The sequence below is a fragment of the Crotalus tigris genome, unplaced genomic scaffold (genome assembly GCF_016545835.1).
Source record: "Crotalus tigris isolate CLP2741 ecotype Arizona unplaced genomic scaffold, ASM1654583v1 scf7180000017546.9332058, whole genome shotgun sequence".
Classification (NCBI taxonomy): Eukaryota; Metazoa; Chordata; class Lepidosauria; order Squamata; family Viperidae; genus Crotalus; species Crotalus tigris.
The window spans coordinates 5,449,686-5,465,525 of NW_024096465.1; the positions used below are offsets into that span (position 1 = coordinate 5,449,686).

A 15,840-nucleotide genomic window follows, 5' to 3' on the forward strand; every position below is an offset into this window, starting at 1 on the left:
GGCCACCAGCTGGTCCAGCCCAAGGGAGGTAAGGCACCCGCCAGAAAAGGGGAAAAAAATGGCTGACAGCCTTGCTTGGCGACCCCCGTGAAATGGTCGATCGATCCCAAATGGGGTCGCGACCCATAGGTTGAGAACCGCTGTGTTAGAGATAGAGAAAGTTCCAAAGCCAGACAATTAAACCAATTGTTTTGCCTTTTTGCAGCAACTGAGAGAAGATGCAATAGAAAAAAGAATAGAGAATGGAGGCAGGCTATTTCATGCTGGTATTTTTTTATGATGACTCAGGGATGAACAGATAGCACTTCTATGAAGTATTGGTAGTCCTTGTTTAGTGACAATTAGAACTGGCAACCTGGTCATTAGCAAAGCATTCACTAAGTGAAAAATCACATGACTGTGAATGCTTACAATTTTATTTTAGCTTTCCTTTGCTTTATAGCAGGGGTGCCAAACAGGCGGCCTGAGGGCCAGATGTGTCATGCATAGGTTACGCCCACCCCAGCTCCACAAAGGTAAAAAATGTCACGATACATCACGATACATCACATGATGCGATCGAGTTTGACAGCCATGCTTTATAGCTTCCGAAGGCTATACCCCAAACAGTCTGGTGAGCCCAGTGTGAAAGGTGTCTGGAATTTTACTCCTGAGGAAGCCAGGTAAAAGGGTAATTCTAGTAGCCCTTCTCCCCCCTCCTTGGCCACCCTTGGGAATGCTCACCCTGGTTTTGGTGATAATTAGTACAGGTAGTCTTTGACTTGTGACCATAATTGAGCCCATAATTTCTGTTGTTGTGAGATAGTTTTGCCCCATTTTATGACCTTTCTTGCCATAGTTGTTAAGAGAAACACTTTAGGTGTTAATTTAGTAACACAGTTAAGTGAGTCTGGCTTCCCCATTGACTTTGCTTGTCAGAAGGTTACAAAAGATGATCACATGCCTTTGGGACACTGCAACCGTTATAAATATGAACCAATTGCCAAGCATCTGAATTTTGATCATGTAACCATGGGGATGCTGCAATGATCGTAAGTGTGAAAAATGGTCATAAGCCACTTTTTCAGTGCCACTGTAACTTCGAACAGTCACTAAACAGATTTTACAGGTCAACGATTACCTGTAAGAAGAGAATTGTTGTTTTATATTCATTGGAAAGGAAGGCATTATAAGAGGAGCAAGCAGGAACACAATGGGGGAACACACATGGAAAGGAATATATTAGCGCCAGAAGTTTACCTAGCAAGTGGTCTAGGAGACAAAAACCTTTAGTATGAAATTGATTAGGGTCTTGTCAGTGTCAGGCAGATGTGCCAGTTGGCTGGAGGATTCTAATCAAGTCATTAAGTCATAGAACTGAGTTTGTTAACTTGGAGTAGCATGCTAGGGAGGAAGGCAATTCAGGATGAGATAGGTCACTGATGGCAAACCTTTTAGAGACCAAGTGCCCAAAAACTGGCCCCGCCCCCGCTCCACCCCCTGCCCTGCCCCCACCCTGCCTGCCCGCAGGGCCATTCACTGCCTCCAGGGCCTGCCACAGATTGCCCAGGCAGCCCAGCAGCGCCATGGTGGCCACACCCTCTGCTTGTGCCCTGCAGCATCAACTGTGCATGATGAGGCGTGAGGGCAGAGTCTTTTCTATGCTACCTGGCTGCCATGTCCTTGGCTGTGCTGCTCCATGTGGGCCTCACTTGGGGCGATCTCCTCCAGGGGGAGCTGTTGGTGAGGAGGGGGTCGCGGGGGAAGGCAAGGCTGGGGCAACAGCACGTGTGCCCATAGAGAGGGCTCTGAGTGCCGCCTCTGGCATCCATGCCATAGGTTCACCACCACTGAGATAGGTTGTTTAGGCAATCTTTCCACTCAGAGGGGTATGGGGGGGCAGAAGAAAAAAAATCAGGTCAGGAACAGCAATATGCGGTGATAGAAAATCTCTTATGGACTTTTCGCATAAATATGAAAAACAAAATTTGTGATTCATAGCTTTCATTATTAGACAGGATTTATGGCTTTGATTAGTAGAATAGATTATAGACAGAAATTACGATGTACCTTTAGAGAGAGAGAGAGAGTTAAAATATAATTGTACTTATAGCTGCTGTTTTATAATCTCTTTGTATCTTTTTTCTTTTCTATTTTTCTTCACATTTTTTCTTGCACTTTTTGCTTCTCATATGCACATTCTTTAGTTAATTTTTGCACAAGAGTGGAATGTTTGGGGACGACATATTTTAAAATCCTCTTCAAATTCAGTTCCTGGACTGTATGTGAGAGCAACAGTATGTTTCTCAGCTTAAAAATATATCCGCTCCATTCAATAAACCATGCTTAATCTTATTCAATTAGCCCATTGTCCTGGTTTAGATGACACACTGCTATGTGCTGGATTAGCATAAAATTGTTAAAATAAGGTTGGCTAGCTAGTAGTAGTTTATGTTGTGAACACAACCTTTAGGATCTTTATAAGTATGTAGGTAACAAACTGCATAGAAAAGTCTTTTCAGATCTCAGATGATTATGTACTATCAAGTTGGTGTCGACTTTTAGTGACCTCATAGATGATCTGTCCCTAACTTAGTCTCTCAAGACTTCCAATGGTGCACCTATTGCCACTATAACTGAATTTGTTTGCCTTAATATCAGCCTTATCTTTTTTTCCTTCCACTTTTTCCAGTGCTGGAGCCTTTTCTAGGTAACTAGGTCTCCACATAATGAGTCCAAAGTAGGATAATTTGAGCCCAGTCATTTGTGCCCCAAGTGGGAATTCTGGGTTTAGTTGCACAATGAACCATTGGGTTGGCTGTCCTGGTATTCACAGGAGTCTTCTCCAACACCATCCAATGTGGATTAGGTAATCCTAAACATTATTTTGTTAGCAGGGGAAGGGCTCAGATGAAGACATGACAAATAATTCTCCTGCATGAAGATGATGATGATGATAATAATAATAATAGTAATATCCCAAAACAACTGGAGCACCACTTGAACACCATTGGCATTGACAAATTCGCTATTAGTCAATTGCAAAAGGCGACCTTACTAGGAACTGCTTCCATCCTGCGATGATATCTGTAATACCATCAAACATCCACATCTGCCTATCCCAGGTCCTGGGTAAGGACTCGATAGGTAGACAAAATGCCAAATCCAGTCTGAACATCTGGCTGACTGTGCGATGATCCATAATAATAATAGTAATGATGATGATGATGTTGGGAGGGACCTTGAAGGTCATCTAGTCCAACCCCCTGCTCAGGCAGGAAACCCTATACCATTTCAGACAAATGGCTGTCCAGTCTTTTCTTAAAAACTTCCAGTCTTGGAGCATTCACAACTTCTGGGGAGATTGATAGAAGCTGGCCGTCAATTTGTGATGAGAATAGGTACTGGCTGCATCTCCATTATACACTGAACTACAAGTACGGATAGTCCTAGATTTATGATCACAATTGACCCAACATTTCTATTGCTAAGCAAGATAGTTGTTAAGTGAGTTTTGCCCCATGCAACCTTTCTTGCCACAGTTTAGTGAAACACTGCAGTTGTTATTTTAATAACACAGTTGTTATATGAATCTGGCTTCCCCATTGACTTTGCCTGTCAGAAGTTTGCAAAAGGTGATCATGTGATGCTGGGACACTGCAACTGTCATAAATATGAACCAGTTTCCAAGTGTTGGAATTTTGATCATGTGACCATGGGCTGCAATGGTCATAAGCGTGAAAAACAGTCATAAATCACTTTTTTCAATGCCATTGTAGCTTTGAACAGTCACTAAACAAAAGGTTTAAGTTACCTGTATCTCAGTTACAAAGATTGAATGTGCTTGAATTTGCTAAGCCTAAATGTAGTTTTTGCCAGAGTAGTGTTATGCTTAATATGCTTTATTAAGAGTGAATAAGCCACTTTGAAAATAAATTATTTGCAGCAGTTAAATATTACTTTGTATTTTACGTTTCATCAAACCCCAGTACTGATTCATCCTTCCTTGTAGCTTGTCAGACAAACCTGATAAAAATTCTTCCATTCTGAAACTTTTAGAAACAAAAAATGAATCTTTCTAGGAGGTTTAAAGGAGGGAAAGTGAGAATAAACATTGATACCAAATGTTGCTTTTCAGTTTATTTGTTTATATAGATCAGTAGTGGCGAACTTATGGCACGGGTGCCAGAGACGGCACTCAGAGCCCTCTCTATGGGCCATTACCCCAGTCCTAGGCGTTCAGCTGGGTTTTATAAAACCTTTTCACTTTAGGCCTCCGCCATGTGCAAAAAAAAAAAAAAAAGGTTCAATCAATCAATTTCAACTTCTCACAGGAAAAAAGATCTTGGAAAGTTGGAATTGATTGATTGAACTTTTTAGTCCCACCCAGTCTGCCGTTACCACTGCCCACCCAATGGGCCACACCCACCCAGCACCTGATGATGCATAAGTGGGTTTTGGGTTGCAGTTTGGGCACTCGGTCTCTAAAAGGTTTGCCATCACTGATATAGATGGACAGATAGTCTGGAAGACTGATTTGTCAGTGACATTTTAAATCACCTTTATAATTCTTAATTTACTGTCAGTGTTTAAGTGTATTCATTTAAGCTTCTCAGAAACACCTTGTCAATTCCACAAAGCAATATAAAAAGGAAACTCCCCTCTAATAAGGCAGTTGTATCTATGTTTTTCCTGCCATTATAAACTCGATCAGGAATGAGAGGAAGGTGAGGGATTAGGTTAACCACATTTTAGTCTAGAATATTGCATAAATCTAGCATGTTATGGTTTCTGATATCATGCAAACACATAAATGTGGCTTGAGAAAATAGTGTTAATCATGGCTAAGCAAATGAGCCACAGGGATTGGGAAGCCCAAACTCTGTAAACAAACTGGTTGTCTGAAACAATATAGCACAATATTAGATAATTAAATTACAGGCCCTTGGCATGAGTATTCCTGACAACTGAAATTAGGATTGAAGATACTTTAAGAGATTGTTGATTTAGAAATAGACCCACATTTAGTAATACAGCGTTTGAAAAAACAACTTTCCTTTATTACAATTTAAGTGTCAGCTATAAACATTTCCGAAATGGGGTAGAGACCAAGGGGAAAGCAAGGAGGGTTATAAACTCTAGTTAATTCCCTACTGATCCAGGCCACACTTCCCAACTTCCTCTTCACCACATTTTCTAGACTGCATCGCCTTACCCTTTCGACCTTCTGACATGGATGTTTCTTTCCTTAACACCGTTAACCTAAGCAACAGTGCGGACGCAGCTAGTTGCGCACAAGCACAAACCGCCCCGTCTCAAGAGAGGCACCGCCTTCTGAACACGTGTCTCTTTGCAGCCAAGTTGCCTGTCTTCACACAGTCCCAACCTAGCAGTTCGCAAAGAAAGCGCCGGCTCCTATTTTCAGTTCAGGCACACAACCAGGCGGAGAGCAAACTTCCGCGCGGGGTTTTTCCCGGGAGCGCCCGCGAAGCGCGGAAAAAGCTGGCAGCTTCATGGAGGAATCGGGGCAAGTCGCTGAGAGACAGGAGAGTGTGGATTGGGGCTATGAAGAAGGTAAGCAGGCGGCGGCCGGGGGGGCGGCGGCAGCGGGGGGGGGGGGGGCTGGGTAGAGTTTGTGAGCTGCGACCAGTCGGAGGAGTGGGAGAAGACGGAAAGTAAAGCCCATGCTGGCTCTTGTCCCCATCAATATGTGCAGGTAATACTTGCCTTGGTTATCAGATTCTGTCTGGGGTGTTCAGTAAAGCAATTTTCTTCCGACGAAAATGAAAGGTTGCCAGGTGAAGCCAGCTGCATCCAAAAGTGAGAGATTTATTTGGAGGTAAAACAAAAAATAAAAAGTTTCAGAGTCGCTTTAACAACACACTGCCATGGGGCGTTCAAAACTGAGGAATTGGAGTGACCGAGTCCTACTTACAACTGCTGTGGTCCCTGGAAAGGATTTTTAATCTCTTGGGGTTTTTCTTTTTTATCACCTGTGGCATTCCTTTCAAGGCAGCATGGAGCCAGAGTTGTAGCTGAGATGTTGTGTACACAGTGATCACGTGATATAGGATTAAGAAAACAAAATTTCAGTAGTGTGGATTTGTTAGGATTCAGATTCTTCAGGCTATTAAGTGAAAATTAAGTGATATTAAATGAAAAATTGCATGTGCATGCAGGAATGGATGCTGTTCCTGTGTTTGGGGTGAAAAATTAACAATGTACATTTTCTGAGATGATGGGAAGGAAGCATTATACAAAACTAGAAAAGTTAGATTTTATTTGGTGAAATCAAGACATTAAACATCTATGAAAATTCTCAATCATCCAGATCATGGATGTCCCAAAAGTTCTTTTCAAAAGGCAACTGGACTTTCTGGTTTTTTCCTTGAAAAACTGAAGAAGCTTCTTAGATGAGAAGCAAAATATTTTCATGGGGAAAAAACCCCCAAGAATATCTAGTTGCCTTTTGAAAAACACATTTGAGAAGATGTTAAACAGGAATTCAATTCTTTCCTTTAACCTAAAAAGAGTTTTAATCAACTTAAATGTATTCCCTGCTTTGTGATGTTTCATGACCTTTACTCAGGCTAAGCAAACTTTCTCTTAAAATCCTGATTTCCAGTTTTTATACCTGAAGGACATTTTTATGGCTTAAAGATAGTAGGAATTAGTAGCTCATGTGTTATTAAAATGTTAATTTAGGGATTCTTTGGCTGTCTCCTGTTTAACATACCTGCTGGAATTTTACTTGTAGATCCCTGTCAGGTTATTGCATGTCAGAAATGACACTGTTCTATAGTTAGTTTATTCTGTGTTCATCAGATGACGATCACTTCAATTCTGTGTTCATCCAATGAGGCAATCTAAAGTAGTCTTTGACTTGTCCTTAAATCAACCTGAATATATATATTTTTTATTTCTGATCAATGATTGTGATAATAGGAATTGAAAATGAGAACAGGAGCTGTTTTGTCATGTAGTTTTATTTTTCCTAAAGAAATCATTGGCATTTGTATTTTATATTATGGTACTTTAAATGTTCTTAAGAAGAAATCTTTGGCATGACCTGCTGGCCCAAAGCGGATGAGAGATTAAATGCATCTTTGCTTGACAAGCATTTTTGAAAAAGCACCCTCTCAAATATGTGGGCATACATTGTTCATTCCTGGCATTAAGCAGGTGGAAAACACAATCTTTCTAAAAGTTGTAGCTCTTATACAAACTATAACTTTGAAGCTGCTATTTGCATACAAAGAAGCAGTCCTCTGGATAAACGTTCATTGAATAGTTAATACTTTGACCCTGTTTTGGTCTTGAAATATGATATATATAAATAATTTTGGTTCATTTTCCTAGGGATTTTTGTCCCACTTCTCTTGATAATGTGAGCTATAAAAAGCAGAAGCTAGTGGTGCTATTATAAAAGAAATCCAGTGACTGCTGTGCTTCAAATGAAAACCCTGTTAATGAAATCAAGGTTAAATTCTTGTGTTGCTCCTTTTTGCCTCTGTGGCCTAACTAATTTAACTACTCTCATTTGGATGGGAGGGACAGTTTCCACCTGCCTCTTGTTTGGACTAATCTGATGTCAGACTTTTTACTTCTGATCTATCTTCAATAGACTTGGAAAAATGTATAGCAGAACAGGATAAATCTTGTTATAGTCCATTTTTCTAAGAGCACATAGGAAAACTGTTAACTTTCATTTCAATGAAATGTGTTATTCTCTTTTTTCAGGTGTTGAGTGGGGGCTAATCTTTCCTGATGCAAATGGGGAATATCAATCTCCCATTAACTTGAATTCAAGAGAGGCCAAATATGACCCATTGTTACTGGAAGTATGCTTATCAACAAATTATGTTGTATGCCGTGATTGTGAGATCATCAATGACGGACACTTAGTTCAGATCCTCTTAAAGACTAAATCAAGTATGCTTTCTTCACTACTTACTTCCTTTGTTTGCTTTAGGATAAGCTGATACCAGCATCCATTGTTTCATTTTAAAATTATGTTACTTATCATTAGTATCAATAGTAGCAACATGTTCAGAAATATTCTATTTGAATTGGAGAACTGAATGGGGCTATTTAGGCATTAAATCCAATCTGCTGCTCATGGTAGTAATTTAAAATAATAAATTCTTGTCAGAGAACTATCTGGGCTTTCGTTGAATTCATCCTAGGAAGTAGAGGACACTCCTAATAATTGGTTCCACTGTCAAATTGTTCTTAGCTGGAAGGAAATTTATCCTAACATTCACCCAGTATCTGTTTTTCTTTAACTCAAATGAATTTCATCATCTGCATTCTGAGAGATTGGAATCTTTGTCTGTACAAAATCCCTTTATGTATATGTACAGTGTGATAAAATTCTCCCTCTGTTTTCTTATTGCTGTAAGGTATGCGTTTTTCTCAATTTTTCTTTGTGCTCTTCAGCTTTATTGTCCTCTGAACTTGCTCCAGTTTATCTGAATCCTCTTTCATTTACATTAATTCAATCAATTCAATTCAATAGTACATTTATGAAGAGACTGAGCCAAGGTCTGTGATCTGATCTCTGAACTGAACTGAATCGGAACTGAAATTTTATGACTGTGCATTACAAAGTATAAGAGTGAAGGAAAATGATGTTCCATGTATTAAATAACTGGTTGACTAGGGCTTTCTTGATTATCAGGACTCTTAATTTATTTCATTTTAATTTTCACTGTCAAACTGGGGCACAGGAAATGCAGTACTTCAGTTACCCTTGACCAAATTGATGGCGTCTAAATATTATTGAACTTAAATCCTTTGACTTTTTTTATCAGTTTAGCTTTTGGACATACTTTTCAGATCATGAACAATAGTTCAATATATCAGTAGAATGTCTGCTTAGAGAATATTGAATTCCTACTTCTCTGCTTTCATGTACATAACCTATGTTTGATCACTATGGAAAAAGCATCCTGTAAACCTCATGGAGACATTAGTTACATATTGTTGTAACTCAAAGGTGCTTGGAAAAGCAGATGGCTGATTGCTGGGAGTAAAAGGAATGAGACCTCACTCCACCAGGAAACATACATGTAATGTGTGTGCAATAGGAGATATGAATATACAACACTTATATCTCTTTCAAATAGAAAAGAGCTCAGAAATTGCCCTCTCTAGTATACATTTTAAACAAACATTTCCTTCGCCAGCATTCAGAGTTGATTATTTATAATATTCCTGGCAATGTTCTAAATGATATGAGGCAGCTAGGGTTAGACAAAAAGAAATCTCATTATGATTAGAAGAAATACTGCCCTGGTAACTTGTAGCTTTGAGTCTGGAAGGTTTTTAAGTCCACTTTAGATATTCTTCAAAATTACAAACAGAAATCAGGGAAAAATTATGCCCACCATATCTCACCCAGTTGCAAATTGGAGCAAGGCATATGTTGCATACGTACTGATACAGGATTTGTGTCAAAAGTGGGTATGTCTAGCCTACTGCAGCATAGAGATGAAGGCATTTCCTTTAATTTCTTCCAGAGCAGATACATACTTTGGGGTGGCTTTTTGGCAGGAAAGGAACATTGGAATTTAGGATTTCATCCACCTCCCTGTTTTTTAAAACGTGGCCTTATTATACTGTATATGCAGTAAAGTTGTTGATCTCAAAATTCACAGTTTCCCTTTTAATTTACCAGTCTGGTTACTTTTGTTGTTGTTAAATTATCAAGGGAAAAAGAGCCTTAACTATCTGCCTTATCTGTTTTTATGTACCAGATCCAAGGCTGACTGATGTTTTGCTTTGGCCATGACACTTCTCTTTTACAGGCTGCAATAAGATTACAAAGTTCAACACTTTTTATCTAAATCTATCAAACAATCTTTCCTTCTCAGACAATTATTTTGTTTTTAGTTATGCAGAATATAATAAGCAAAACTCCACAAGCTTAAAATAAAAAAATGCTTACAAATAATGTATGTGTATGTGTAATCTTCTAAGACAACTTCAGAATATACTGTTATAATGACAGTATCATTTTTCATCCACAATATTTCTGAAAAAATGGTTTAAAAAAATCACTTTTCAAACTTTCAATGAGAACTTGAGCAATGTAATAACTTTCTGAGCCTGGCTGGACGGAAGTAATTGAAGACTATAATGTATGTTTTGTAACATTGGCATGCATTTATTAATATATAGTTTTAACACAGGAGAAATATACAACTTAAAATATTTCAATATATCCCCCAAATATATTTGTATGAATTGTGTAGGGAGAAAGACACCATCCAAAATGGTTTCTCATTTGCTGGTGTTTTCTAACATCTAACAAACTCATATACAATTTTGTAGAATCTGTGCATCTGAGGTTTACTTGCCTCCTGTTTCTGCTCTCTATCAAATTGTTTTGACTAGCTGATCATTCTTCATTATTACACATTAGCAGGGCTCACACATGGAGCTCAAGTTTTATCTACAGTTAGTTGAATAAGCCTCAATAGCTGAAATCAGACAATATGTGAAGCTACAGCCAAACAAAACACATAGTGGGTTACAGCAATGTGTGTGTTCAGCCACTGCTTTTTCCTGCTTATTTCTTTCTTGTATTCAAATGGCCAAATATAGTCTCAAGGCAACTGTCACATAGTAAAACATGGACCTCCTATACAGTATATTTTGTTTTCATAAACACGGCTCAGCATATATTTTTCACTAAGAAACTGTGACATTACATAAATAAAAGAATGCAACCGAATACTATTTGCATAGTATAACCATGAAGTATACAGTATTGCTCTACCAACGGTGTTAATTGTGAACTCCACTGCAGCTTTCATATTTGACCTTTGCCCAAAGAGAAACAATTTTCCAACTGTTTGTTCAGAGTGGTTTTAGAACATTGCTAGCCATGAATATCACTTGCAATAATTTGTATTGTGCTGTTTTCCAGTGTTAGTGGGAGGCCCATTACCTCGGGGCCATGAATTTGAACTTCACAATGTTCGATTTCACTGGGGCAGAGAAAATCAGCGTGGCTCAGAACACACAGTTAATTTTAAAGCGTTTCCCATGGAGGTAAGAGTGGTCTCACCTTACATAGCCTTAGAATTTATTCTCTTAATGTGAAATCATTACCTCAGTAGCAGTTGGTTTCATTTTAACCCAGCATCTTATTGATTTATAGCAATAATTAAAGGCTGTCATTTGAGGTGGGCACTGAGAATTTAAATTTATATGCATAGGATTGTGCCTCTGGTGAAAATTCTGTGTGATTAATTGGTCATAAAATTAACACATAATACTATAAACTTTGGCTTTAATAATATTCTAAAAAAATACCTGCCACAATAGCAATTTCTGGGTCATCTTGAGTAACAGGTTGTTTTGCTTCCTTTTCTTTAACTGCATTGTTGCCCATCTTGTGGTTTGAGGTGACTCTGATCAGTTTTTAATATGATAAAACATGCAGATATCAAAATAATTAAGAATATAAAACATTAAAATTACAAAACATTAAAACAACCTAAAAATAATCACATGTTTGGAGTAGAGAAGTGGTGATGCCTTCTCTGTTATTGCACCAACCACCTCCTGCTAACAGCTCTTTCCAGGCCCCATGGCAGCCAGCTAGCCAAGCTTTAAGACTTTTCCTGAAGCCTTAAAAAAGATGGAGGTGGATTTCACCTCGTGGGGCAAGGGGTGGGGGCCGTGGCAGAAAAGGCTTTTACTCTGGATTCCATTAGCTGAAATTCCTTGGCTGATGGGGTTCACACAAGGCCTTCTGCCAGCACAAGCGGACGGAGCATCAGTTGCATTGCGGAAAGATGGTTCCACAAATATCTTGGACCCATGCCACAGAGGGTTTTAAAAGTGATAACCAATACCTTGAATTGGACCCAGACACAATTCAGTAACCAGTGCAGCTCACATAACAGTGGTGTTATATGTGCCACCCTGTCCGCACTGCTGCATTCTGGACCAGTTGTGGTTTCTGAATACTCTTCAAGCATATCCCCACATAGAGTGCATTGCAGTAATCCAACACAAGATGATCAGGGCATGGGTGACTGAGTGCCAGACCACACGATCCAGAAAAGGGCAAAGTTGGCACACAACACAAAGGCCCTCCTAATCATGATGCCATCTGAGCAGGAGTCATGAGTCTAGGGGAATCCCCAATTGCATAACAGGTGTGCCTGGGGTAGAATCCGGAATTAATGATGATAATGGATCCTGAAGCTCTGCATATCTACAGCCACTTTGTGTTACCAAGAGTCAGCTGAAACCTGTTTTCCCTCATCTATGCCCCCACAGCTTCCAGGCATCGTGAGAGGGTAGCCACTGCGAGGGATCTGTAACACTTTTAAAAAAGAAAATAATGCATACATTTTTTTCATAGATGATTTCCAGTTTTTAATGAAATGCAACATCTAGAACAGTGTTTCTTAAATGTTTTGCTCTCAGGACCGCTTTCCACTTTTTAAACCACAGAGGATCCCAAAAGAGCTTTTTTTAAAAATAAAAAATATATTTATTGATATTCATATTAAAAATTAAAAATAACGCATTCATAGAATACATATTTTTTGAATCATACATGATATTATTTTAAATTTTGCAAGTATTTTCAATGTCTGGCAAATAATTTTGATTACAGAGATCTCTGATATGGTCTTGGGAGATCCCCAGGGGTTCTATGACCATATATTAAGAAGCCTAGAATTTGCATTGAATCTTCATAGTGCTTTATCTGAGTAGATGGAATATCTCAAACCTGTGTTTGTCTCTGTGATGCTGGTTGCAATATTTAAGTGTTTCCTCATGCATTTAAGTTGTTTTTTTATATATTTAAAACTCTTTCAGTACATTTTTGTTTGGCTTTAAATATTGTGCTATTTTATTTTCATCCATTTATAAGTTTAAAAACAGCACATTTTTTCTTTTATCTATTTTTTGTGGAATATATTATTTTGCTAAAAAAAATTCTACTTAGAAATGGCATTATTTGTAAGTTGGGGGGGGGTGGGGCTAAATAGTTTAAAATCTTCCTTCCCACACCTAAGATGAGAAATATAGATTTCTTAATCTGATTTATTTTGTTTCATAATAGCTTTCTTCTTGGCATTACTTGGTGGTGTATAGTATGCTGACTGGATGGGTCAGTTTGTTATCAACAACTAAACTATTAACTATACCAATACATGAATAAACAATATGGAGTATGAGATGTCTGTTTAAAGGTGCAAAACTCTCTGCTTATCTACAGAATTTCTTATCTTAAAAGCTCCCGTATTCCTGGATGCATATCCTTTTCCTTTCTTCTGTTTCCTGTCATTCAACTCTCTTTGTCTTCACACTTTTCTCTTTGGGTTCTCTTAGCTTTCTGCAGGGCGCAGCAAAAAAACAAAACAAAAACAACAACCCACCAATATGGTGACTGTGACTGAATGATCAAAAATCTGCTTGTATTTAAAAGGTGTAACAATATCCATGGCCATATTGATCTTTTGGAAGCCCTCTTGGTTGGCTCTGTGCCAAAATAATTTGGGATCAAATTCAGGCTTGCAGAATTAGTTCTACTTTATCCTTAAAAACAAAGAATAGACAGGTAAGAAAAACTGAAACAGGAAAATGCCAATTAGATTCCTTTAAATTTTAAAGACCTTCTTCATCATTAGTCAACCATATAACAAAAATATACACTATAACATTAATATTAAAGAAGCTGCTCTACAAGCACTGGTAATGTACATGCCGCTGTACAGTCACTGCTTTTATAATGAGTGAATCAGCCTTCCGATAAATCTCTTTGTGTTATTTAGTGTAACAAAGAGTCTACAGTTAAACTATTAAAACCTCTAGATGGGTGTAGAATCAACAGTATAGCATATTGTTACAATATATTTCTAAAATACATATTTTCTCTTTAGAACCTGGAATATGTTTTAAAAGCTTAATAATAACATGAGAAAATTTCATGGAGAAGATTAACTATGTGGTAAAAAAAGAGGTTAAAGTAATCTGTGAATGGCCATAAAATGAGAATTTACAGATTTAGTTGATGAACAATGTTAATAAATATTTACATTTTTTTGAAAGCAATAAACCAAGAATGAATCCGTGACAATCTGGTTGGCCCATTTAGCTTGCTTTTTTCATTTATTATATTTTTCAGATGCTTTCAAACAACTAAAGTATATCTGTACAGAAATCTTTACAAACAGATTTTTGATACTTTTTTAAAAAACACTTTTTAAAGTTCTGTTTTTAAAGGTTTAATTTTATAGAACATTTGTTCCTTTTGTTACAGGAAGAAACAGCCTCCTGTATTTTAAAACAAGACAATGATTAATGTACACTCCTGGCAAATCTTGAAAATCTTTACTTGAAATGTGTGATTTAGTATTTTAGGATTAGAATCTGAAATGAATACATAGTAGAATTACAGATAGTCCTCATTTAATCAGTTCAGTAACCATTCAAAGTTATGATGATGGTGCTGAACGAGTGGTACGTATGATCTGTCCTTGCCGTTCCAGTCATCACAGCATCTCTGGCTTGGCAACTGGCTTGCATTTACAATGGTTGCCGAGTCCCATGGTCACACAGTCACCAATTGCAACCTTCCCTGCCAGCTCCCAACAAGTGAAGTTAAAGGGGAAGCTGGCAGGGAAAGTTACAAGTTGCTCTGGTAAGTTGTTTACATTCCAGTGGCTTTTTCTCCTGAGGAATCTGGCTACCTATGTCATCCCCTGCATACCCTGCATGCCTGCATACCCTGAGGTGCCTGGCAGCAGTCATGCTGTGGCACCTCCCCCACCCAGCAGCAGCTCCTTACTTACCTGCCAACCTCCTTGCAAGCTGACTGGTTCCCCATTGACTGTAAATTGCAAACCCCTTCAGCCAAGCCCTTATTGTATTTCAGGAACAATTCAAAAGGTAGATGCTATCCTTTCGAGCCTCAATCAGCAAAACTTAAGGAAAGTGATTGGCTTAGTTTCCCTCCCCACCAAGCATCACCTGTGGGAGGGGAAACATCTTATGTATTCTGAATTATGATAGAAAAAATATCAACAAATAAGCATATCTGTGCTCTGAATAGTGTGATACCTATTGACTGAAATGTGTAAGAGATTGACTGCAGATAGGGAAATTCTGCATACTGCATATCCTCCAGGAAACAGCGAAGCTGGCCCTCCAGTTTAGATGAGGAATATGACAAGGGCAAGGGGACCATTTTCCCTCTCCAATATATAACACCTCATGTATTCAAAAACACAGACCCACAGATTTAGTAACATAATGTCTCGATCCTTAGAACAATAGTGGTTGCTCAATGAGAAAGTGCCCTATAGCAGATATTTTTTTCAGTTTGAATTAGCTGTTGCTAATATAATATTTGCAGTCTGTACAGATTAGTAAGATTGTTTGCTTTATAAAATTGAAATTTACCATTAACCTTAAGCAACAGAATAAAAAAGAAAAAAGTCAACCGATACGATCTTTAAGTACAAAACTGGTACATTAGAGCTTCACAAATATGGTATTATTTTCCATTGATAAATTGTTGAGAGAATTAGGTTTTAATTTGTCGGGTTTGTTTTACACAAATGTTCTATTCATAGGATCTTGACTGCTTTATATGATGTCCTCTTAGAGATCTTAGTTGTGGTTGGCTATGGTGAGAGCTATGTGTGCTGGTACCATTTTGCTGCCCTCTGGTGTGGCAAAAAAATGCTGCCCCTTCCCATTGTTCAAATAAGGTTCAACTAGCACATGAGTAGATGGACTAGAGAGAAGCTGCCATTTTGTTCTTTGCCTCAACCCAATGCAGATTAATGCTTTCTGAAAAAGGCAGCTGAGGAAGGGACCCAGTCC

At 38.3% G+C, this 15,840-nt stretch overlaps 1 protein-coding gene across 5 annotated transcripts in view; it reads left to right on the forward strand.

The window, feature by feature from the left end:
• The first annotated feature begins 5,026 nt into the window (after window positions 1-5,026).
• Window positions 5,027-15,840, forward strand: part of CA8 (carbonic anhydrase 8) — a 39,866-nt gene continuing 29,052 nt past the window's right edge. For 4 of the 5 annotated variants that reach the window (XR_005555863.1, XM_039335856.1, XM_039335841.1 and 1 more), the window contains exons 1-3: window positions 5,349-5,553; window positions 7,720-7,911; window positions 10,913-11,037. Coding sequence is in view for 4 of the 5 variants with exons in the window: in XM_039335856.1 (XP_039191790.1) it covers window positions 5,493-5,553; window positions 7,720-7,911; window positions 10,913-11,037 (378 nt within the window). In the remaining variant the exon portion in view is untranslated. Of the gene's footprint in view, window positions 5,554-7,719; window positions 7,912-10,912; window positions 11,038-15,840 lie in introns of all 5 variants that reach the window. The other variant, XM_039335847.1, reaches the window with a different exon arrangement.